Raw genomic sequence first — 26,129 nt, forward strand, 5'->3', positions numbered from 1 at the left:
TATCTAGATGGATCAGCTGGGGCACTGCACCTCCAGACAGCAGATCTGCATGAATGAGCTCATACAGTCCTAGTGTGACCTTACTAACTGTCTCCTAATGAAAGTGCATGGGCGTTGGGGGTCTAAAAACACAACACGACATGTGCTTATGTGTTACCCCCCCCCCCCCATAGAATTCCCAAATATGGAATGTTATCCAACTATAATATGCATATGATGCTCCGATATCTCTAATTTACCTCCAGGGTAAGGATGCTTGGATGTCTTTGCAGCATTTTTTTCTGATTTTGTGTATAAATATACATATTATATGAGCCATTTATACTGTATAATGGATGTATTGTCACTCGTAACACATGATCAGTGGCTGATATTTTGTCTCCCAGTTGATGACTTGTTGCCCCTGGATGCGTTGTAATCTATGCTTACCGTGTCTTATATGTATACAGAACTAATTATATTGAATTATACAATTTTATACGATTTCCTTTTTTTTTTTCTACACCTTTTTTTATGACGTTTTACCCAGAAAGGGAAAATAGAGGTGTTCCACCATACACTCGAGGTTTTCTTGGGCATCATAAATTACGATGGTCAATGTTGTGCCCCTAACAATTCCCACGTGGATTGCCGCTTGCCTTCTCTAGACTTCTAGGACACAAATTTGATATTTGGTGGTCTCCCTATATCGGTCACAGTAAGGGGGGCTGTGTCCCTGCACCAATCTTCAATGTAAAGTGATGTAGAAGAAACTACATAACATGACGTCATCCCTTCTTCCACCATGTCCCCCCATTCATAAGGTTATCACCAAGCGCAGCATCCACTTCCCAGCAATAGTTAGGATGCTCATCCTCTGCGCTTATCATTTTATCAGATCTCTAGAGCCTCTCGCATGTATCGACAGCATTTACTGAATCGGTCATTTGGAATCTGCTTTTCGGCTACTAATTCTCCATGGTTATCCCCTGTAAATTAGTTTATCTTGTCATCTGCTGCTCAACAGTTTCCCCTTTACGTTAATAGCCTAGCCCTAGAGACTACTTACTACTTATAGTAGGGATATACCTTCTGAGAGACATCTATTACTGGAAATGTACATCACAAACCAGATTACAGCTCCCTGTATAGCCATCATGTTGCCTTTTAAAATATCAACCCCCTTCATACACATAATAATAATTTATTTATATAGCACACACAGATTATGCTTCGCTGCACAAAGCATGTCAAATCAGTCCCTGTCCCCATGGGACTCACAATGTAAACAACCTAACAGTATGTTTTGGAGTGTGGGAGGAAACCGGAGGACCCGGAGGAAACTCACGCAAACACAGAGAGAACATACAAACTCTTTGCAGATGTTGACTTGGGTGGGATTCGAACCCAGGACCCCAACGCAGCAAGGCAGAAATGCTACTCACTCAGCCACCGTGCCGCCCTCTCACATGCACCCTCAGTTCTGCTGAGTGTGCACCTGTTGTCAATAAGAATAAGGGGTAAACCATTAACAGACATCACTGTCCCTACAGAATAAAAAAATATTGGTAATAAAACTGTAAATATTAGGAACCACTTGGTCTGCCACAACAAAATACTGTGCACTTAAATAGGCGTTCCGGTGCACATTCGCATTCGGCAAATCCGACATAACAGGGTGGGCCAGATTAATGAAGACTGTGTATCGGTCTTTATAAATTTGCCCATAGTTGTTGGTTAGCATTACAGCCTTGCAGTGCTGGGGACCTGGGTTCAAGTCCCAGAGTCAACAAAAGTTTGTATGTTCTCTCTGTGTTTGTGTGGGTTTCCTACAGGTCCTCCGGTTTCCTCCCATACTCCAAAACATACTGGTAGGTTGATTAGATTGTGAGCCCCATGGGGACAGGGACTGATTTGCCAGTCCTTTCATTTTGCTACATTCTGACATCACCTATAGAGGATACTTGGCTGTTCCGATCAGTGCAATGGAGACCACCGGTGCCAAACAAGAGATGTATTCAATACTCTGGTTGGCCATTTCAACCTATTGGGTCTTGGGGTACCTTTGATTAATTTGGGAAACCCCCAACTCTCAAACTCCTCCCTCCTTATATTCAGTTGTATCTACAAATGACGGTTTGGAAATCCTACATGGAAGTTTTGTATAGGAGTAAGAGTTAAACAGATTTACGGACAGGGTTGAAGGGGTTAAAGAATATGCGCTAATTGATGTCGCACCCACTTGTTAGGTGCCAGTTACATGTCACAGCCATTTGGCTCATCCCTTGTCTTAACACTGAAGACTGAAAGTACTGATGGATTTCTAAGAAAAGAGATGTGAAATTTCCGATAAAACGCAGTGTGACATATCTGTAACTTCTTGTATCCCGAGAATGTCCCCCTCCCCCTCCCTACAGGCGCCTCTCTTGTCACTGTGTCTTAGTGGTAGGACCTCTATTTCATACATATCCGGGTAGTGATATGACGTCATGGATGTGTTCTGCTGAGTAGTGATGTGACACGGGCAGCGATGATGTCATGCATTAGGTGAATGATCCTTAAGGGGTTGTCCCGAGGTTCAAAAACATGGCTGCTTTCTTCCAAAAACAGCGCCACACCAGACCATGGGTAGTGTGTGGTATTGCAACTATGCTCCATTCATTTCTATACAGCTGAGCTGCAATTCCAGCACTAACCGTGGTCAGGTGTGGTGCTGTTTTTGGAAAAGAGCAGCCATGTTTTTTAACCTCAGGAGAACCCCTTTAATAGAGTCAATAACAGTAAGTGGATGCAAACCTTCATATAGTAAAACAGCATTATTTGAGGTGCTTCAGATAGGGGGATCCGTAAAGTATCGCTTCCACATTTGAGGAGACCAGTCCAATTTAGCTTTTTATGTTTCCATTTACAGAGTTGTATGAGGACTTGTTTTCTGCTGAACAAACTGTACTTCCTAGTGACAGCATTCCATATTCCATGCAGGTTACTAGGAAACTGGTAAAAAAAAATTCCAAACGCGATGATAAAAACGCGCTCGCCATTTATTTGTGGGCGCAGTTTTATATCTTTCATGGTACATCTCTACTTTATTCTTTGGTACTAAGTCGGGAATGCCAAATTTAAAAACACATTTTTAAAAATTATAACGTTTTCATACCTCGGTGTATGGACCGAGTGTCGTGTTTTTTTGCGGGATGTGATGACGTTTTCATTGCTTACATTTTGGGGACAGTGCAAATGTTTCATCACTGTTTATTACATTTTTTTTATATGCTGCAAAATGTCGAAAAAGTGCAGTTTCGGACATTTGGTGCTATTTTTCCATTACAGGGTTTAACTCTGGAAATACCAGTTGATAGATCGGGACTTTTGGGATTTGTCGATACCTAATATGTTTATGATTTTATTTGTTTATTTTTTTATCAGTTCTAGGGAAAAGGGGGCAATTTAGATTTTTTTTTTTAGGTATTTCTGGAATACTTCACTGCCTGACTCCTTGCGACCTGATTGCTGACTGTCTCCTGCTGATGTTGTCACCTACCTACGCTGGAAAGGAATCAGGGAGTTCTCCTTATGGAGAGTTTTCCAATTATGGCAGCCTTGCAGGTGTGTGGAGACTTATAGCCAATGATGCTCCACTATGGGATTCTGGGAAATATGCAAATAAGAAAAGGGCTGATTTTGAAAGAAAGCAGCCATACGGATTGTCTACTCTACATGTTGTGACTAGGTTCCTACCTAATTACAAAATGTAGAGGAAGCTTCTACCTCTGGTGTGGTGTTATCTCCATAAAGGATCAAGGAATTTGCAATTCATCATATCTGGTGTTGGGGAAAGTCAGGAGGCCCCTATAAACATAAGGAGGTTGGATGCTTCTGCAGAAAATAATATGTTTTTTTAGCTCATTAGGACTGTTGTTTGCCTGTCCTAAAAAAGGACATTGCAAAAAAAACTAATTGCTAACATCATCCCACTCTTATTACTCTTGTTATTTAGGTTTCGGAAAAGTTGGGATTTATGTTTTTTTGCAATAGTATATAATGCGTGACACTGGATGGCACCATGCCTGGTTGCCGTATGTCAGCCACTGCATGGTGGCTCAGTGATTAGCACTACAGCCTTGCAGCACTGGGGAACTGGGTTCAAGTCAGTTTATATGTTCTCTCCATGTTTGCCTGGGTTTCCTCCCACACTCCAAAACATACTGGTAGATTGTGATCTCCATTGGGGACAGGGACCAATTTGGCAAACTCTTTGCAGCGCTGCGTACTCTGTGAGCACTATATATAAATAAAAGAGTTATTATTCTAATAGAAGCTGAGCTGCTGTACCTAGGTCCGGCCACTATATGGAGAATGGAGCTGGACTTGCATCTCTGTGTAGCGGAAACAGCTTTACAGCACGGGAGTTTGGGGACCTGACGGTGGGATCTCTACTGATCTGCTAATGATGACCTATGTTATGGATTGGTCATTAATATCTTAAAAGTGTAAAAACCCCTTTAAGCATAGCATTTCTGGTTATTGGCAGACCTATAATCTGTAATATAAGGTTTAGCTCAATACTTTATACAGTAAGTAATGATCTGAGCACTGTGTATGTGGTTGTGCCCATAAGATCCTTACAGAACCAACTAACTTGCTGCTGAATCCTGCTCTTTTAAAGAATAAAGTTGAACATGTGTAGACCATGTTGTTCTGCAACTCCATTCTAGCCATCCAGTCTGCAATCCCACTTAAACACACCACCGAGGCAATATATGTATCAGGGTATTAAGGACACGGAATGTAAATACTGTAAAGTAATAATCTAAAATGGGCCTATGAAGAATGTGAGAATTATTAACATTTTTTTTGAGATGTTAAATCTGTGTGCAAGCGTCTAAGACACTTGTACAGGCATTAAGGCAACCGCAACTGCCATATAAGTTTCGTGCAAATTGTTTTTGGTTTTTTTTTTGGTTTTTTTATTACCTCACTGTAGGCCCAACCAGTGACTTCAATACTAATCAGACGGTTAAAATACATTTTGTCATTAAATGACTCACAGGTCTTCTTGGATCGGAATCAAACTCTTTGATTTGTCTTCTCCATCTACACCAGACCTTCATGATGACTTCTACCAGCCATAACTCATATTTGCATCATTGCTTCCTTTCCAATATATAAAAATACCATACATTGCCCATTTGAATTAAACAAATGCTGTACCCCCTGACTAAGCCCATACTCTAACCCTATGTAAATAATACCCTCCGACCCTGGATAGGGATTTTTATCCAGTGAAGCTCCTACATATCTTCTAATCGGTGAAGGGTTAGTTGACTCCAGTATTGCCGAAAAGTGAAGGCTTATTACGTTTTGGTCATGCTTCTACCAATATCAGTGACCAGGTGGACTCCTTTGTACCCGTACTAATATCTTCAGTTGTTTTCATAAGACATATACAATAAATAAATCAAGATAAAAGGGAATAGATCTAAAAAAAAAATTTCTCCACGGTTTTCGGTACCGTGTGTTATTTAAACTGGTTTAGTAAAACAAGCCACAGCCTAACCCTATTATTAGAAGAATAGAGGTTAAAAGATGCCAGAGAATTCAAATAGTTTTTGTATAATATTCTCTGAATATGCAAATCAGGGGAGCGATTGTAGTCAAATTTCCAAGAACCTGAAGGGCTACTTTTAGGATAACTATTATAAGAGCCCTTCTTTCTGTATTAAAGAGGTCCCTGATAACTGCATGGTTCAGTTTTTTGAGAAATGACTTTTAAGAGCTACAATAAGGGGAAGTATTAAGCAATCTACGTCTTTACTGGTATCCCTGTTACATATCCAAAGTCTTTTGACATCAAACTAAAAGGAAACTGGCAGAGGAAGCTGTGCCCTCCCACCTGTCAAACCCTTGTGTTTGAACTGCTGAATGTCTCCAGTATGCAATAACATCTTGTGTTCAAAGTTTTGATCATACACAAGCAAAAGCTGTGTTAGTTATGGCTGTTATAAAGCAGAACAAGCAGAGGTGTAGGGGTGTTGCTCCCCCCCCCCCCCAATCTCATATTCATGAACTGTCCAAGGAATTCTTTAACCTAGTAAACCCCTTTAAAGGCAACCTGTCACCACATATTTCACTAATACAGCTAGTGACAGGTTCCCTTAGAGCCTTATTAACTAAATGACACCCTTCTCTTAACTGAAAATTGTTTCCCTTACATCCCTATAAAATCAACTTTGTTATCTTGCCTGTCATACAGCAAATCGAGCAGCAAGTCAGTTGGGGCGTGTCCTACTCGGCCGTGTCCAGCGGCTCCTTCCATGCCGCCTTTTCACCATTCAGTACTTCATGTGACCAGGGTGATATCCTTTACACATTTGCAAAATCTACCCCATATATTTCATGTGATCAGATACATATATGGTAAAGATATGGCAAATGTTAGTGGGTAAAGGACCTTAGATTACACCACCCTGGTTGCATGACATGAAGTGTTGAATGTTGAGAAGGAGGCATGGGGAAAATTCAGCTGAGCAGGACACACCCTTAGGCCCCTTCCACACTAGCGTTGCATTTCACGTCAGGGTGCAATGCGTGAAAAACGGACGTTTTTGGCTGCGTTTTTGTTCCATTTTTCCTTGGAGTAATTAGCGTTTTTGCGTTTTTCACGCGCGTGTTGTTAGCGTTTTTTTGCGTTTTCGGCGCGTTTTTCACGCGCGATTCAATGGGAGACTCGAGCATTTTTCAAAGGGACCATGGTTTGGGATTAAAATGTGTTATTTAATTGAAAAATAATGTCTTCTGATAAGTTGCAAACATCTGCGATCTATTCTTCACTGTTCCGCGCGTATATTATCTCCCGACAAGTTAGCAGATGTGAAGAACAGTGAAGAATAGAATAAAAACATTGAACACAGTGACCACAGGATCATTTAAGAGAAAAACACAGTGCAGAACACAGTGCAGAATAGATTACAGATGTTCGGCACATCTGCTTACTTGTCGGGAGATACGCGCGGAACGGTGCGCCCAAAATAGCATGTGAAGAACAATATATATGTGTGAAGAACACATTGCAGATGTATTTAAACATCTGCAATGTGTTCTTCACACACATATATACTGTTCTTCACATGCTATTTTGGGCGCACCGTTCCGCGCGTATCTCCCGACAAGTAAGCAGATGTGCCGAACATCTGTAATCTATTCTGCACTGTGTTCTGCACTGTGTTTTTCTCTTAAATGATCCTGTGGTCACTGTGTTCAATGTTTTTATTCTATTCTTCACTGTTCTTCATTGTGTTTTTTTAATTAAATGCTCGATCGCGAGCAGGGGAAATACTGTTATTCTGGTCACCTAGCAACCCTTACGTTTAAAACGCATTGCACTCGCAATGATTGCGAGTGCAATGCGTTCTTGATGCATCTCCATAGACTTGAATGGGGCGTGAAAAACGTGCGTGACACGCAAAAGTAGAGCATGCTGCGATTTTGACGCGCGTGAAAACGAACGAACGCAAGCACGCGCGTGAAAACCAACGCTAATGAAGAAAGACCCATTGAATACAATGGGACAGAGTGCAATGCAAGTTCTGCGCGTCAAATACGCCAGTGTGGAAGGGGCTTTACTGACTCGCTGCTGATGCCAGGTAAGATAACAAAGTTGATTTTATGGGGATGTGAAGAAATTTTTTTTTATCTAATAGAAGGTGGCATTTAGTTAATAGGGGTCTATGGGAACCTGTCACTAGCTATATTTGTGAAAAATGTGGTGACAGATTCCCTTTAAAGAGAACCTGAGGATTTTGGGCTTTAGAAGCCAACCATCAAGTGTGTGAATAGCGGTGTCCCTAGTCAAGAGGAGACAAGTATTGGTCTATCAAGTTTCAACATGTTAAATAATACCTTGTTCTAATGGGAGATAAATATCCTATGGATGTAACTGGCAATTCCTTTAATCCCCTCTCCCCATTTCGAAAACATGTATGCTCAACTGTGGGTGCATGTGTACAGGGCGTGAAAAGGGATAGCTCTTAAATGTGTAGGTGTATCATGGAAGGAGAAAAGCACTTATAATGTTGTTTGGAAATACAGTATATATGCAGACATCCTTTGTAATGTTCTGGGACTGGGCCTAATGCCATAGATCCAGGAAATGGTTCCTTTGCCTAAGTTAGGCCGTGCTCACATCTGTGCCATTATTTCTGTTTTTTGTGGTTTGTTATAGCAACAGGAAAATGAAAATGACAGTGCCAGGTCTGACACTGGGGATGCTATTATCATCTAATATGTGTGTATATACACAAACTGTACAGTATATGTCGGTGTGACAGAACTAGAGATACATATGGCAGATAAAGAACTAATCATGGGGAGGGCTAAATCGGTACAGATGTAGAACATGCCCTACACAATGCTGTTTGCATTTGTGCTGGGATTTGGGAGCTTGAGGACTCCCTAACCTGAAATGGGTTCTACTGAATAGAGTAGGGTCCTATTTCATGAATTGACCAAAGTACAGAGAAAATTAACCCATATGTCATTTATAATACATCTTCCTTTTCACCAGTGATGAGACGTCCAGCTCTTCCAAGTGAGTTGGATCATTAGGCTTTGCTCACTAAAAAGACCTGGCTCTTGTGGTCCCTGAACAGCTCCCTATTAAAGGGGTTTTCCCACGAACAGAAGTTGATGGCCCAACTTGCTAACAGTGATGAGACCCCCACAGATCTCAAAAATGAGGGGTCCGATGGGGTCCCACGTACCTCCGTTGGACCCCTCGTCGCTCCATAATGGACCGTTCTGCTCCATTCATTTCTATGAAGATTAATGGAGCAGAACGGTCATGCGTGGCTGTCTGCTCCATAACTCTCATGGAGCGACGGGGGGTCCGACGGACCCCTCGTTTTTGTGATCCCTGGGGATCTCATCAATGGGATGCCCACTGGTCAGTAAGTTAACATCCTGTGGATGGGGCCTAGCTTCTGTTTGTGGGAAAACCCCTTTAAATTTATAATAGGGAGCCTAAGGCCCGTTCCCCACTTGCGAGTGTGATGCGATGAACTCGCATCACACTCGCAACGCAAGCTGCCGGGAACGCACGGCCTGAACGCTGCACCGCGGGAGTGAACTGACATGCTGAGTTCACTCCCGCGGTGCAGCGTTCAGGCCGTGCGTTCCCGGCAGCATGCGTTGCGAGTGTGATGCGAGTTCATCGCATCACACTCGCAAGTGGGGAACGGGCCTAAGTCCAGTCAGACACCCCTCTCCACACCACTTTTAACCTGATTTTAAAGGAATAAATTGGGTGTGATTATCTGATTAGGGACAGGGTTATGTCAGCCATCACTGCAGGGAGCTGACTCTCATCATTTACATAAGAGCCGGCTCACTACTCTGCACTGTGTGCAGTCCGTAAAACCGGACACTGCACTGTCTGCGATTCACGTGCCGACCACAAGCCCTTGTGATATGGACATCAGTTGCTCTCTCTCTTCAGAATCCAGTCTATGTTGTTATACCTGGCCCTGCTGTCATTTGAGAATGGATTTCACAACATTTTACATTACTCCTTACCCCGTACCCGGCCCACCTGATCTTTTTACCCTTGTGGGATAATCCCTTTGGGAATACAATGTCGTTATTATAATAAAATTTCTCCAAATTTTGAGCGATCATGCTTATTGTGCTTTACACATGTTTTTGGAATGAGATCTTCTTGCCGTCCTGATATTTTGGGTTATGTCAATTGGACTTGGAACCTACTGATAATATGGGCCTGTGGTGATGTCTAACAGGACCATACATCACTTATTATTTGTGTTTTTTCAGTGTTCATTTTCTTGTCTGACATTCTGCAGTATATAACCTCATGTAGATGGCTGTGTTCTTCCCAGACTGGATCCAGCTGAAAAAGATAGGTGGAGTAAGCGCTCTTCACCCCTCCTCTCTCCATAGAAAACCTTGCGGCCGTCGCCATAAAATGTGAAAGGCGTTCTATAATTTGGACTGTTCCCCTGGCCTGGTTACGGTGATCCAGACCTCTGTGTTCCATAGACCTCTATGATCCGGACACAAATTATGTGGCCTTATCACGGGCCCTGATACAGACCTGTGCATGACGTCTAATATAGAAGTATTGAAGTGATTGGCATTTTGAAAAATAAATGTAGAAGTATTTTTTGGTAAATAAAAAATTTGGAAATTGCTTCTTGATGCTTAAAAAAAAAACAGTGATCTTTTCTGCTGCAGTTTTTGTGGAGCGGGAGGTGTTCGCATGAAAGTCTATGAACAAGGCTTGAATATTTGTCAGAAATACGCAAACTTTTTTCCCCGCCAGAAATGATGTAAGATCACAGGTGCAGTCAACGGAACACAAATCTTCATGAAATACGCTCAAAAAATGCACATTTTGTGTGTATTTATGTGCTCTTTTTGGAAAAATTTACCAAAATGGAGCACAACCCCATTTCCACCTGAATTGAACAGAAAGCACCACAAAAGCTCCAAATGTACCTTGTGTGTCCTTTTTATACAAGAAACAAGTGGATGTAAATACAGCAGACTGCTCTATATAATCCTGCTTCTTGCTGGGAAGAGCAGTAAACACTCAGCGGAAGCCATAATAAGCCTAGGGGAGACAGATGCAATTCTATGGCATCCATCCCCGACCGCTGCTGATCGTATGCTGTGAGTGTTTCGTCCAAATACAGGCAGTACAAGATAGCGGGTCCAAATACCGGGTATAATTATAACTCCAGAAATTTTTTTTTGGTTTCTGTGACAATTGAATTTAAAAATTGTTGGTAAGAACCAGGATTACTGTAGCCAGGAGCTAAAGTACAATAAATTACCAATTACCAGAGGTCTGTTTGTAACTAGGGGTTGTCTGTAAGTCGGGTGTTCTTAAGTAGGCGATCGCCTGTATAGACAGTAACATCACTCAGGAGACACTCATGAGGGGAGGAGGCGAACTGGAGGACGTATCCCACTATACAGGCATTCCCTGGTTACGTACAAGATAGGGTCCGGAGGTTTGTTCTTAAGTTGAATTTGTATGCAAGTCGAAACTATATATTTTATAATGGTAGATCCAGACAAAAAAAATGTTGGCCCCAGTGACAATTGGAGTTTAAACATTTTTTGCTGTAATGGGACCAAGGATTATCCATAAAGCTTCATTACAGACACATTACAGCTGATCATTGCAGTTTGGGACTATAGTAATAGCATCCAGAGAGCTTCACCAGAGGTCACAGTGGTCTGTCTGTAACTATGGGTTGTCTGTAAGTCGGGTGTCCTTAAGTAGGGGACCGCCTGTATAAGCAAACCGTGGTATACCCACGTTGTAAGGACACGTCAGGAATCCTCCCCACGTATCCTTGCAATGGAAGGCAAAAAACAAGTTGTGACTCTCGCCCAAGGCTTTATACAGATTGCAGCAGTGCATCCTAGTCTTTAGATTTCAAGCACAACAGTCTTCCGAATATTCGCATCTGTGTTATCCACGAAATATGAACCAAATCAGTAACATTGTGAATCCCAATGATGCTGTAACTTTGGGTTGTTTGAACTGCATTCAGAATTTGTAAACCTAAGGCTCATTTCACACTACCGTTCTTTCCTTCCGTAAAAAAGGAAAGAATGGAGGTTTAACGTATCACTGAAAAATCCCATTCACATCAATGTCAATTTTATGTCATCTGTTCTGTTTAGGCAGCGATCCATTTTCTATGCCTTTTTTTTTTATAAAACGCATGGATAACTGATCCATACCTAAACGGAAAAACAGATGAAATAAAATTCACATTGAATGGGATTTTTAACTGATACATTAAACCTCCATTTTAAACTTTTTTTTAGGGAAGGAACGGTAGTGTGAATGTAGCCTAACAAAACACAGACAATACAATATGGATGGACTGGGATCAGTAGTGCCCCAATACTAATCATTTCTATTTATAAAAATACCCCCCCAAAAAAATTTTTATTATGCTGTCCTCAGAAATGACCTTGTGACCCTTTGCCTAGTAATTATTCTCCTGGCATTGTAGAGTGAAGCAAGCTCAACCTTCCTTTGCCAGACTGTAATAATACATTACATACAATTCATTACATACAATACATTGCTTACGTGTAATAATACATTACATACAATTCATTACATACAATACATTGCTTACGTGTAATAATACATTACATACAATTCATTACATACAATACATTGCTTACGTGTAATAATACATTACATGACCCCCATGTTATTGTATGTAGAAATAACATGGGGGTCATGGTGGAAGGAGATGAGGAAAGGGCCAATCTACTGAATGTCGCCTTCTCAACTGTCTTTACCCAGGAAAATCCCCTGGTGGAAGACACAATGAGGAATAATGTTAATTCTTTTTATAATGTCAACAGTTTAACCCAGGAAGAGGTACGGCGCCGCCTCGCAACCACTAAGATAGATAAATCCCCGGGGCCAGATGGCATACACCCCCGGGTTCTGCATGAATTATGTACGGTGATAGACAAACCGTTATTTTTAATATTTGAAGATTCACTGAGGACTGGTTATGTTCCACAGGACTGGCGCATAGCAAATGTGGTACCAATATACAAAAAAGGATCAAATAGCGATCCTGGAAACTACAGACCTGTGAGTCTAACTGCTGTGGTGGGGAAAATATTTGAGGGGTTTATTAGAGATGCTATCCTGGAGTATCTCACTGTGCACAACCTTATAACCCAGCGTCAGCATGGGTTTATGAGAGATCGCTCCTGTCAGACTAATCTGATTGGTTTCTACGAGGAGGTAAGTTCAAGACTGGATCTGGGGGACGCTGTGGATGTTGTATATCTGGACTTTTCAAAGGCATTTGACACCGTGCCACATAAAAGGTTGGTATATAAAATGAGACTGCTGGGAATAGGAGAAAATCTGTGTATTTGGGTAAGTAATTGGCTTAGTGATAGAAAACAGAGGGTGGTCATTAATGGCACATTCTCAGATTGGGTTGATGTTACCAGTGGAGTGCCACAGGGGTCAGTATTGGGGCCACTTCTTTTTAATATTTTTATTAATGACCTTGTAGTGGGTTTACACAGTCAAGTTTCAATATTTGCAGATGATACTAAGCTGTGTAAAGTAATAAATACTGAGGTCGATAGTTTAGCATTACAGAGGGATTTGTGGAAGCTTGAGGGATGGGCAGAGAAATGGTTGATGAGGTTTAATGTAGATAAATGTAAAGTTATGCACTTGGGCCATGGAAACAAAAAGTATAATTATGTTCTAAACGGTCAATTACTTAGTAAAACTGAAGCTGAAAAGGACTTGGGGGTATTGGTGGATGGTAAACTTAATTTTAGTGACCAGAGCCAGGCGGCTGCTGCTAAAGCAAATAAAATAATGGGATGTATCAAGAGAGGAATAGATTCTCATGATAAAGACATAGTTTTGCCCTTATACAAATCCCTGGTCAGACCACACATGGAATATTGTGTACAGTTTTGGGCACCAGTGTATAAAAAGGATATAGTAGAGCTGGAACGGGTGCAGAGGAGAGCAACCAGGATTATTAGGGGAATGGGGGAACTAGAATACACTGACAGAAAAAAGACTTAGAAAAAAGACGACTGAGGGGAGACCTCATTACAATGTACAAATACCTGAACGGACAGTACAAGGATCTCTCCAAAGATCTTTTTATACCTCGGCCTGTGACCAGGACAAGGGGACATCCTCTACACCTAGAGGAGAGGCGATTTTACCATCAACATAGACAATGGTTCTTTACTGTAAGAGCAGTGAGACTATGGAACTCTCTGACGCAGGAGGTTGTTATGGCGGACTCTATGTACATGTTCAAGAGAGGCCTGGATGCCTTTCTGGAGAGAAAAAATATCACGGGTTATGGGGATAAAACATTTATTTAATTCTTAAAGGTTGGACTTGATGGACTTGCGTCTCCTTCCAGCCTTATATACTATGATACTATGATGATTACATACAATTCATTACATACAATACATTGCTTACGTGTAATAATACATTACATACAATTCATTACATACAATACATTGCTTACGTGTAATAATACATTACATACAATTCATTACATACAATACATTGCTTACGTGTAATAATACATTACATATGTGCATCATTCATGCAGCATCAACACAAAGGTACAGGTCACAGTATAATAGAAACAAGTGTGTGAAGAAGAGCGAAGGCAGAGGAGCAGAAATATCCTAAGGATGAGGTCCTACCCCTGTTGTTTATTACCCCCACTGACAAGGAAAGGGTTAAGGCTGCCCACCTCAGGAAGCACAAGAAGTCATTTGGGAATAACAGGAGGGGCTGGGAGGAAGGAATGGGCTTCCCAGCTCCACTTCCCATCTCACACTCGGGAGACATTGATACACGTGGGCCCCACACATACAGTGTAGCTATATACAGTATATACACCTTCATACATGCACCTAAGTGCTTACATACCGTACACAGGGAGGAGACTTCCTTTCCCGTAAGGAGGGTGAAATCTCACTGAGGGGAAATTATCTCTTGGTTTTGTTTGTTTTCATTGTATTGTAAAACTGAACGTCTTAAAAACCGTGTGAAGAGGTTTTCAGGGAATAAAGTTATTTTTATCTATCTCTGCCATCACCTGACTACATGGAGGCTTCGCCTGATAACCCTTGTGTTGTGCACGTCGTAAGTGATGTGGTTGGGTAATGACTCAAAGTGATTACATGTGGCCATAGGAATTTTTTTTGAGGGAATCTAGGGATATTTGGAAGGTCTATTAAAGGGGTTAACCAACAGGAACATGTTAACTCCCTTCACCCACTTCTCCTGTCCTGACACATCCTTGGTTCCCTGCTGGTCTCTATGTCCTGATATCTCTTGACACACAGGAAGTGACACATCAGTGAGCGGCCATTTTTTCTAGGTTTCTCCAGCTTGGGGCTCTTTACATCTTCCAGCATGTTCTCATAGATCCTACATACTGGGTCCCCCTACAAGCATTGTATATTTATGTTCACTTTTCGGCTTAGAGTTAGGTTAATAAAGGTACGTTCACATAGTTGGAAAATGTGTGTCAATATCTGCTGTCTGGCTTTCCAACACAGATTTTTAGTGACTCGCCCTACAAGTTGAATCCATTTGGATTAAAGGATGTTCCTCCATTGATTTCATTAGCAGAGGAATTCTATTCTGTGTATTCTCAATTGTCCCACAAATCCGCAAATGGGATGGATAGAGACTGCACTAGCAGAAGCTTGGATTCCCAGCGACCTGGCAATAAAAAGACACAGGGGCACATTTACTAAGAACACTATATGCAGTTTGCCTGTGTATAGTGCAGGGATCGCCAGATTCAGGATTTCTGGCGCACGTTCTTCATAAATCTGGTGATCCCTGCACTGCTCCGACAGAGTGCACCACTTTTTTTTTTTTGGTGCATCTTCAACATGGGGCGTCCAACACACTTCTGTTGGACTTTGCGTGTTCAGTCTGGCGAACGGTCTAACTGTGCACTGGAACGCCCCCTTCAGTGCAGTAATTTGTGTTGCATAAAGACTAAGGCAGCCACGACACAAAAGAGTCGGGAACGACACAAATGTGGCGCGGACCCTTCTTAAATACCTGTGCCAGCAGTTTGCACTAGAAAGAACCTGCAGAGTCTGACTAAAAACTGGCGCATGGCCCGTAGTAGTTGAAGCCCCACAGTATTTAATTTGTCTCTAAATTCCATTGTTCTGCTCTGCAATAAGGTAATGATAGTGGTGCCATATTAACCAAATGGTGATTCAGTGTCTGATCCAACATTTGTGACAGAATCTGCATTGGTTCCTCCAATGTAGCTGTGGACACAGTGCATGGTAACCATTCGCATATTCTTATAGTTAGAAAATTTCTGAAAATGTAACATCTTCATCTCTTCATAGGTGATCGGCAAATTGTGGCCCTGTGGAGAAGCATAGGTGGCGTTTTGGGAAGGGTAAGTCCTTATTTTTCTAAGAATTATAAAAACTTTACCATCTTACAATGTAATACAAAATATTTTACCTTGCCCAAACTCTGTAGCCACACAGGATCAAAGTATTACTGCTATATGGTGCTTAATTCTATCACAGTGGGTCATATGATATACAGTATCACACCCCTTCATATTTTTGGAAATATTTTATCATATATTTCATGGGACAGTACTGAAGATATGACACTTTGATACAATGTACAGTGTACAGATTGTATAATTTGAGCCCTTAAAGCTCACCACTCATCCATTAACCTCTTAAGGGTCCGCACCCCACAAGTATGGCGAGGAGCTGTTAATGCTGTATGAAGAGAGCACATGGGGGGAGCCCTTGTCATAGAGATGTGGGGTTTGCTGCATATAAAGTAGTATTGCAGGATATGGTAGGAACAATAGGACTGTCTAGGGTTAAAGTACCCTAGTATATAAAGTACCATTTTACATCAAATACATTTTTTTTATCAAAAATGATTGCACAGTCCTCAAAATGGTAGCAATGAAAAATCTTATCCCGTAAAAATGATGTCTTATACCGTTCAATGCACCGAAGTATGAAAAAGTCATTAGCGTCAGGAGATGGCAAAACCAATTTTTTTTTTATGTTTTCATTTTTTAAAATGTATTGAAACACAGTAAAAACTTATATAAATTTAGTAAAGTAGATGCATCACTTGGAGCACACAGTGAAAGCAAGAATGTGACGCAAATGTGTTTTTCTTGCCACATTTGGGATTTTTCCAGCTTCCCAGTACACGCCATGGAGTAATAAAAATGGTCACTGATAAAATTTATTATACAGAAAATAAGCTCTGTACATGGAAAAATGAAAAAGTTATAGATTTGTGAAGGTGGAGAGCGAAAAAATGAACGAAAAAAGGCTTAAATGCAAAGGGTTGATGTCTAAACTGCTGCCAATAAAAGTGACTACACCCCTAAGTGACAATGGCCAAGTTGTGCCCAAAGTGTCAATATTTGATGTGGCCACCATTTTCAAGTGTTGCCTTAATATTCCAAAGGCTTCAACCTTTAAACTCCATGTCACCTTTGTGATGGACATCATGGAGCTGGATGTTAGAGTCCTTGTGCTCCTCCGCCTTCTGTATGGAGATGCTCTACAGATGCTCAATAGGGTTAATGTTTGGAGAAATGTTTAGCCAATGCTACACCTTTACCCTCAGTTTCTTTAGCAAGGAGGTGCGTTTGCGGTTGCTACCATATTGACCATATTGGAATACTGCCCACCATGAAGATTCCGACAGGAGGGGATCATGGCCTACTTCAGGAATGTTGGACTAAGGGTTGTTGCAAACACTTTTTTAAAAAATATTCTATTTTATTATAACAGGATTTCTTTTATTTATAGACTTTTATAGACCATGGGCGTACCTACCATTGTAGCAGCCATAGCGGTTACAATGTGATCCTAGACTGATAAGCGCCTAGATAATGATGATTGAGGGATGATTACTGTACACAGTGCTTCCTCCATGTGTCCTTCTTCTGGCATGAACATCTATTAGGATGGTCAAGAAGACAACATTGTAGGGGCCTATTAATAGGCGACAACAATTTTGCTTTGCCTGGCCATTTTCAGTTATGCTCCTGGTATTTTATGAGACAACACAAATTGCTTAGTAATGGTGAGGACTATAGAAAAAATTGTGCCATAATCGGTGAAGTTGGTTGAGGTGGTGAACTCTTTAAAAATGTTTTTCCTGGAATCCAAAGAGCCTTTTTAGTGGGCACTGCAAGGATTGTGGCTCACGTAGTCGGCTGGTGAGGATTAGTCTTCCCTAGGTTCTTAGTACATAACCCTCGACTGTCAATGTGCAGCTTCTGCCTCGTGGCCGGTGTGTGAGCCGAGCACTAGAACAATGAAGACATGAGAACATCAGATGCATTTTCTCTGACACTGCTAATGGAAGCTTTGCTCCAAATCAATAAGCTCTTTGGCAGGCAAAGCCATTTAATAAGCCCATGCCTGTTATTTTTAGCTGCAGTGGCCCTATTTTTCCTACCTCCTCTAATTGAAAATACTTTGATCGATCAGGAGAAATCTGAGCACAGCGACTGCTGACAGGGCTGTAGTTTGTTGACATGTGATCTACAGCCAGCGTCAGCTCCCCCTGACCTTGGAGGAAACGACATGTCACCCGCCTGGTATTCCTAAGTAATATTTCTAAGACAAGGTCCTTGTCATATTAGTGTCAACTCTTCTTGGTTACTTTTAGTAATTTTTTAGATATACTGTCACTGTTCTGGACAGGTCATAATGTTATATGCCAGGGACTAAGTGCGAGATAAGAAAATAATAATCATAATGTATTGGGCTACTAAGAAATGGCCATTTAGTGTTGGGAAATGATGGGAAACAAGTGGCTGTTGGGTCTTTGATCTTGTGGATCCACAACAAAATTTAAGACAGAAGAGGCAAAGATTGTAAACGTTTGGTCTACAAAAGATCAGATCTCCTATGGCAAAAGGGGCATTGGTCGGAGCTGTGTTTTGCTATTGGTCACAAGCATAGTTTGTATAATAAACTTAGGCACTTGCTTTTAATGGTCATCCATATCAAAAGACCTTAAATTGGGTCTTTTAACCACAACCACCAATTCTTCATCCAACAATAGATGCTGGTCCAATGATTGTGAAACAGGTGAAATTTTTCCTGTAGCCTCAACGTTCCTAAGCAATAAATGCTGTTAGTTTTGGCACCCCAATTAAAAAAGTTCTTTAGGAATTTTTTTTGAAGAAACCCTCAGGTGTGCGGTTTGTGCCATGTACCAGTACTTTGGCAACTGTGCTAAGCTGAAAGTGCAGGTCGGGACCCACTTCGGAAAGTCATGGATCTCCTCTGATCAAGGAGGTCACTTCCTCTAACATCACAAATGACTTCCTGTCATATGAGAAGGTCACAGATTGGGAAAAGATTGTCTCCCAATGACTTCTGGACAGGCATTGGAGCTGATGTCCAGAAGTATCAGACCAGAAAAATCCCTCAGAACTCTACTTTTTGTATGGGGTACAAGGATCAGCAACAAGCCCCAGCTATCTTATTTTAAAAAGTGTTTTTTCTGACTCTCCCTACTATACAATCTATAATATAGCACATCTGTCTAGGTCTCTCCATCTCTATATGGCCTTCTTCAGCACACCCCTCCTTCAGTACACGTTGTTAGGACAAACCTTAATCGCATTGTCCCATATGACTGCTTGGCTCACGTTCCCTACGCTCGAATCTATGACTACTTCATGTAGTAGCACTTCTAAACTGAACTACTTGAGCACAGTGTAAAGGAACAGATTACTATTTTTCCCACTTTTCTCTTAAAATCCTTAGAATTCCCCATCATCTTACTGTAACATTTTTTCAACATTCACAAGACTGAGGCCCGGAATACAAAGAAGGGATTGTCTGTTTTCTTTCTTCTACAATACACCAGGAATGTTAAACTTGTAGGAGCAAAATGGGATTGCCATAGGGAATTCAGGATCTGCTTCTTAGTGAGATGATTCATTAACCCTTAACAATTCTGTCTTTTCAAGATGCAAGTCTTGATGATTTTGATCCTCGCTCATCCATGAACTGTAGATTGTATGTTGTCGGTATATCAACATGTTAATCTTATTAAAATAATTCTACAATTCTTATTCAACTTTGGAAGCTGGTTGTAATAAGTATAGGATGAGCCAAAGGTTTTGGACATGTGTTAGCCATTGTTTTAACAACTAGCACATGGCCCCATGTATTTCTATGGGCTCATACATATTACTGAGGATTCAAGGGCTCCGAAAATGAACCAACTGCTCGTGGACCTTACATGACAATAACACAATGGACCATGACTCCGTTGTCTCTGGCATTTTTTGCTTATGTTTTTGTCCAGGTAGCCAAAGGATGAGTTTTGCTGAACTGTCAGTCAACATATCAGACTGACCTAGTTGGGCAGTCATGGACGACACTGATCTCGAGAACTTAGATTGACTATGGACACATTGGTTGTAGTTGCTTTCTTTTGTTTTTGAGGGAGACAAACCCTGAGATACTCTCCCTATTAACAACAAGAACATAAGAGCCCCATGCCCTACCATTTGGGGCAGATTTGGCGCTGCTGTGGGGCAGATATTTACCATTCAGGCATCCATCACCTCTCGAATGGATAGAGAACAATTGCCTTTGGGCACTATACCCTGATGGCATAAGAGTTGACAGTTTCTCCACTTACTCCTGTTCCTATGAATTTGCATCCATTGTGCGGGCTCCTTAATACAACTATACAACCATCCGCTGAGGTTCTAAGAAATTTTTAGATTTAGGAGCAGAAAGTTTTTAGAATTGAAACTGCGACAACAAGAAATGGCTAAATTGTATTTTTGGATTCACAGATCTACGTGCTTGCAGATTTATTTACGGTTAATCTGATTTATAGCTGAGCATTGTAGTCAATTCCAGCCAAGTGGTTGCTTTTGTCTCCTATTATGTGTTTTATGACCATGTTGCTGGATGTTCTCATTGAAGTGTGGTATTATACATGCACTTCCACTGGAGAGGAAACCTCTGGTTCAGATTCCTCCTCTGAGAATGTTTGGAAGGAAATAACCTTTCTAATGGGGTTAAACTTGGGTCTTCTGAAAGGACATTACAGAAGCACTGGAATGCTAGGATTGTGGAGTTTTACAGTCTGGTGCTACCACGTAGGGTGATGAATGACATGAAGTTTCCAGGTTACCATTATGGTCTCAAGTTCTCTACCACCAGACATGGGAAACATCTGTCTAGATTACATCAAAGCCATCTCCATAGACCACCAAACCTAAATTTAGGTATACTGGCACTCCCTCTAAAGAGAGCATAGAATAGTCCTAATAATAGTAGACAAAGGGGAACTCTAGGGAGGATCCGTCACTTCTCCTGGCATGTCTGTGGACAATAGAAGATGACAATGTGGCACCAATAACAATGAGGTATTTGAGTATTTCAGGTTCTTGTAGGACACTTAGTCACTAGTTTATTTTTTAGCAACAACCTCTCAACAAAAGCCAACAGACTCTATTGGTGGAGTCTATAGCAGTAAGTATGATAAATAAGATTAGAATAAAATTAAAGACGTTAAAGGAGTTGGCCATTTTAATCTTAAATCATTTTAATTTTGCACATTTAATTAGTTAGTGATGGGGCGGAGTAGAAGTCCATGGAGGCTGCTGTGATTTCGTGTGATCAGGTATATGTATGTTGTACAGTTTGCTAATGTTAGAAGGCTAAAGGACCTGTGATGATGTCACTCTGGTCACATGACATGCTGAGAAGAGGCATGGGACATGGGGAGAAGCAGGTTATGAGTAAAATGCTCAGCCTCGAAATGTGTTAACCCTGCTGTCTCCTCGTGTTGGATTATGCATTTTACCTGAATAAATGAAGTATTCTTGACATTATTCTCCGTTGAACTCTTTCATGAAGTGCTGGTCCTCGTCATATTTTACAGTTTGCTGATGTTGGGAGGCTAAAGGACCTGTGATGATGTCACTATTGTCACTTGACAAGCTGAGAAGAGGCATGGGACATCGGGAGGAGTAGGTGGGAGGAGCTGGCTGAGCAGAACAAGTCGGCTCTAATGCCAGGGAATATAATATAAAGTTGATTTATGTGGATGTAAGGGAAACAACTTTTAGCTAGATGAAGGATGTCAGTTAGTTATAAGGGCTCTATAGGAACCTGTCGCTTGCTGATGTGAAAATGTGGTGACAGGTTCCCTTAAATTTGTTGGGACGACTCTTAAATAGAATTATGAAAATGCATGAATTGGATGATAACAATAAATTGTCTTTAATATTCTGTTGAAGATCTCAAAGCCCTCATTAAATCGAAGACCTCTCGTGAAGAGTATGAGTGTGAACTAAACGGATTCAACCAATTTATTGCTCCCATAATTCTGTTCTATTATTCCAACATGCACCACAGTTTTGTAGAAAAGTCATGTAATATGTTAAAAAGCCTCAGTTTTATAGGGTTACACACCTAATGCTAAAAAAACAAGTCACTTTACTTTAAAGGGGTTGTCCAGATGTTAAAAGACATGGCGGCTTTCTTCCAAAAACAGCGCCACACCTGACCATGGTTTGTGCTGGTATTGCAACTCAGCTGCATAGAGATGAATGGAGTGGAATTGCAATACCGGCATAAACCATAGTCAGGTGTGGCGCTGTTGTTAGAAGAAAGCAGCCATGTTTTTCAATTTCCGGACAACTCCTTTAAGGCAGTTCTTCTAACACCATGTTGTTATTTTGGTCCATCCGGATTCTTATAGAAGAGTGAGAGCCATATACAATAATAGTCTGAAGAAACGTCCAAGGGGGAGTTTTGGAGCATATTTTGTAATGGTTTTAGCAATGGTTGCCCGGCTGCTAGAGTGGACATTTTAGTTCCCCTATCCAGGATAAGGGATAACTTTCTGATGGATGAGGGTATCAGTGTTGGGACCCCCAAGGGTCATGCGAACAAGGGTCCGTTTTACGCCAAATGAACATAGCCAGTTGCACATGCTACCTGCTGCTCTATTCATCTCTCTGGCGCTGACAGTGATAACCGAGCGCAGTTTTCTTGTATCTGCTCCAGAGCAATGGACAACGAATGGAGTGGCTGCGGGCATCTATGTCCTACCGCCCCATACATTTGGAGGTACAACATGGTGCAACGGACCTCTAATTCCTATGGGGGCTCCCCCCACTGGGACTGCCAGCGATCAGCAAGTTAATCCCTATCCTGTGGATGGTGGATAACGTGTTATGACTGGACAACCCCTTCTAAATTATTATGAAATAAGACAATAAATATAAAACATAATATAAAACTTTCTGTTAATTTTCTGTTGCAATCTGATCTTTTGTAAAATGGTTGGCAGGTTTTGAGACTACTCCATCAAATCTGTACTCTATACTCCCCCTTTAGTGCTCAACCCAAGAGCAGCGTGAGTGTCTAAGACTTCCAAAGTATGGTCAAGAGACCCCCCCTGTTCTGGAGGTGGGTGTGGGTACCTGTAGGATTGTCCTAAATACCCATATGTGCCAACTTTCTTGCTTTTACCTGTCATAGCTGAACATGTAGTTGTAGTTATTAGTGCACATTTATCGGGGCTTGCACACCTGAAAACTGGGGTACAAGCCCTGAAACAACACACGTCTCCTCTTACGCCACTTTAACAGGGGGCTGGCAGGCTATATACTACAGGGGCTGGCTATATACTGGGAGGCTGTGACCAATGCATTTCCCACACTCGGCTTATACTCGAGTCAATGGGTTTTTCCAGTTTTTGGTGGTATAATTAGGGACCTCGGTTTATAATCGGGTCGGCTTATACTCGAGTATATACGGTAATTGCAGTACCTTGTGGTTCGCTAGTAATTATTTCCAGTATTTTATGCCAGAAAACTGGCGTACAAGACCTGACAAGTCTCCCCCTTTGTGTGTATGTTAGTATAGTGGCCTACAACTGGGTTGAGCCCCTTTCTGCCAGGATACCTCCAAAAAATTATTCCCTCAACAAAAGAGAGGGAAATTTATGACATACCTGGCATCTTATGATTAGTAAATGTTTTTTATGTGTTTTTTTTTTGCAGGGGGTTCTGGACAATGACAGAGTACAAGCTGGTGGTGGTGGGAGCAGGAGGCGTTGGGAAAAGCGCTTTAACCATTCAGCTAATACAGAACCATTTTGTGGATGAGTATGACCCAACCATTGAGGTGAGTCCCAAGAATGTGTGCAGTGTTTAGTGTTGAGCAGACCTGAACCGTAAAATTCGGGTTTGTTCCATGAACTTCATTAGAACCACTAACAACCAGTATTATCTGAGTACTGGATATTCCTGAGCACATCGCTCTGGTATCTCTGGAACTTTCATAGAAGATGATTGGAGGTGCTGAGGACACCTGAACCGTGTGCTCAGCCATCTCTGACTCCCATAGTATTGAGTGGCAGTATGTATGCTCGAACTGCTGCTCTAACAATTATTGACTGTCTCCTGATTGGGGGCTAAGGGATGAAAATGCAACTTGGGAAATATATGTGTATAAAATACAAGTTTTCCTGCGTCGTTGCATTACAAAACCTTTACTTTAGGTATCCCCTAGGCCAGTGATGGCGAACCTTTTAGAGATCGAGTGCCCAAAATGAGACACAAAAACCATTAGCTTTTCCCAAAGTGCCAACACGGCAATTTAGGCAGTAACAAACTTATTGCTACCAGAATCTTTGAGCTCCAATCCGACAGCTTCTCACTCTTCGGACAGGACCAAGCAGCACAGGATGGGTCACTAATATAGCAGGGCACTACCTGGACTGCCTGAGACTGCAGGAAGATACCATAAGTTATAACAATACGTAGATGTCCTCTTTTAGACATATCTATGTCCCCTTAATATAGAAAGAATCTCTCTATATCACCCATAGAAATTTAATCAATTGCACCTATAATTAAACACCACTAGGTGGCGATGAAGTGTTAGAGAATATGATCTTTTATTTGAAATTCAATTATTTAAAAAGATACATAACATACATTTGATCAAGGGAATGCCAAAACATTATTATCACAAAAAGTTTAAGGAAGTACAGCCAATAAACTTGTTTAAAAACCTTAGAAAAAGTAGAAAAGTAGAAAAAGGTGATGAAAAATTTAAAAATTATTGCACTAAAGTTCAGAGACTCGCTGGTGACTGTCTAATGCTATTGCATCATTGTTTGCCCGGCCAGATGGGAGTTGGATCACACCAATATCATGTAGTTTTTCTTGTTCCTATAGAATCCCTATCTAGGTGAAATTGTACTTTTTTTGTATTTAGATTACCTTTCTTTGTGGTGTGTCTCAGGTGTGGCATGTGCCGGTCACCAGCGTCAGGGTCTCTACCTCGACGTACGTTTCGCCTTTAGCTTCGTCAGGAGGAATGAGAAGATACCATGTCTGGCAAACTCTGTGCCTGGTAGACAGCCGTGTGCTCACAGAGATGCCTCCGAGTGCCATCTCTGGCACCAGTGCCATAGGTTCGCCACCACTGCCCTAGGCCTTCATCCATCTTTTTACAATTCTTGTTTTCTATGGTTTTGACCATTGTATTACTGAAACTGTTAGGATCCATCACACTGAACCAGAGGTTCTAAAAAGGGAGAGGTTTTAATATCCTTAGAAACATGTAAGTGAAAAAGCAGAGGTTTTCTCTGGCGGGGGGATGGTTGATGAAGCTGTGGGAAGATATTGATGAAAAAAGCAGAGATCAGTAACTTGCCAGATAAACCTTCACATGTTCATGGTAGCCGTTCCTGAATAAACTAAATTATCTGGGCGATTGGGCAAAATTAATCAAATATTATTGTATTCTTTATGACATAATATTATATTATGGAGAGAATTTATTCTTATTTTTTTTTTGTTTGTTTTTTTTGGAAAAACATAGTTTATATAGAAACATATTAATCTCTGGATTCTGCACCACAAAGTCACAGCAATTTCACTGAAACCTTAATGGACATCTGCCACCAGGATGAAAGATTGTAAACCAAGCACACTGACATACTGGTGTGCACCCCCTCTCTTAGATTCTTATGCCCTGCTCTTTAAAATTATGCAAATGAGTCTGAGGGGCTCTAAGTTCAATGGGTGTTAATGGAAACTGTAGCCCCTCAGGCTCATTTGCATACCCTTTAAAGGGTTTAAAAAAACAAGGGCATAAGCACACACCAGTATTTCAGTGTGCTTGGTTTACAATCCTTCATCCTAGTGGTAGATGTCCTTTTAAAGGATAGTCCCTGGACCTTTGTAAATTTATCTATGAATAGATAAAAGGAACCTGTTCCCAGGATTTTTGTTATTTATCCAGTCTCAGTACCTGCAGGCGCTTTGATATCTTGTGCAAAGCTGTTTTTCCTATATCCAAGTGATTGCTGCAAGTTGTAAAAATTTACTCTTATTCCATAAGGAAAGAAATACAGCATAAAGTCCAGGGTAGACAATATCAAGGCATCACCCCCCCCCCCATCCCTACAATACAATAGTACTTCATTGATCCCCTGGGGGGAAATAGGTTTTGTACATAGTGTTCTGGCAGTTGTAACACACACG

At 41.2% G+C, this 26,129-nt stretch overlaps 2 protein-coding genes across 2 annotated transcripts in view; one reads left to right on the forward strand and one right to left on the reverse strand.

Annotated features, from left to right (window-relative positions):
* Positions 1 to 26,129, reverse strand: part of LRRC56 (leucine rich repeat containing 56) — a 125,921-nt gene that overhangs the window by 73,922 nt on the left and 25,870 nt on the right. The window lies entirely within an intron of this gene.
* HRAS (HRas proto-oncogene, GTPase) overlaps positions 1 to 26,129 on the forward strand; it is a 34,342-nt gene that overhangs the window by 455 nt on the left and 7,758 nt on the right. Inside the window, exons 2-3 of the mRNA XM_072118219.1 lie at positions 15,928 to 15,980; positions 23,634 to 23,757. Coding sequence (XP_071974320.1) covers positions 23,647 to 23,757 — 111 coding nt within the window. The 5' untranslated portion in view covers positions 15,928 to 15,980; positions 23,634 to 23,646. The remainder of the gene's footprint in view (positions 1 to 15,927; positions 15,981 to 23,633; positions 23,758 to 26,129) is intronic.

The sequence above is a fragment of the Engystomops pustulosus genome, chromosome 7 (assembly GCF_040894005.1).
Source record: "Engystomops pustulosus chromosome 7, aEngPut4.maternal, whole genome shotgun sequence".
Lineage (NCBI taxonomy): Eukaryota > Metazoa > Chordata > Amphibia > Anura > Leptodactylidae > Engystomops > Engystomops pustulosus.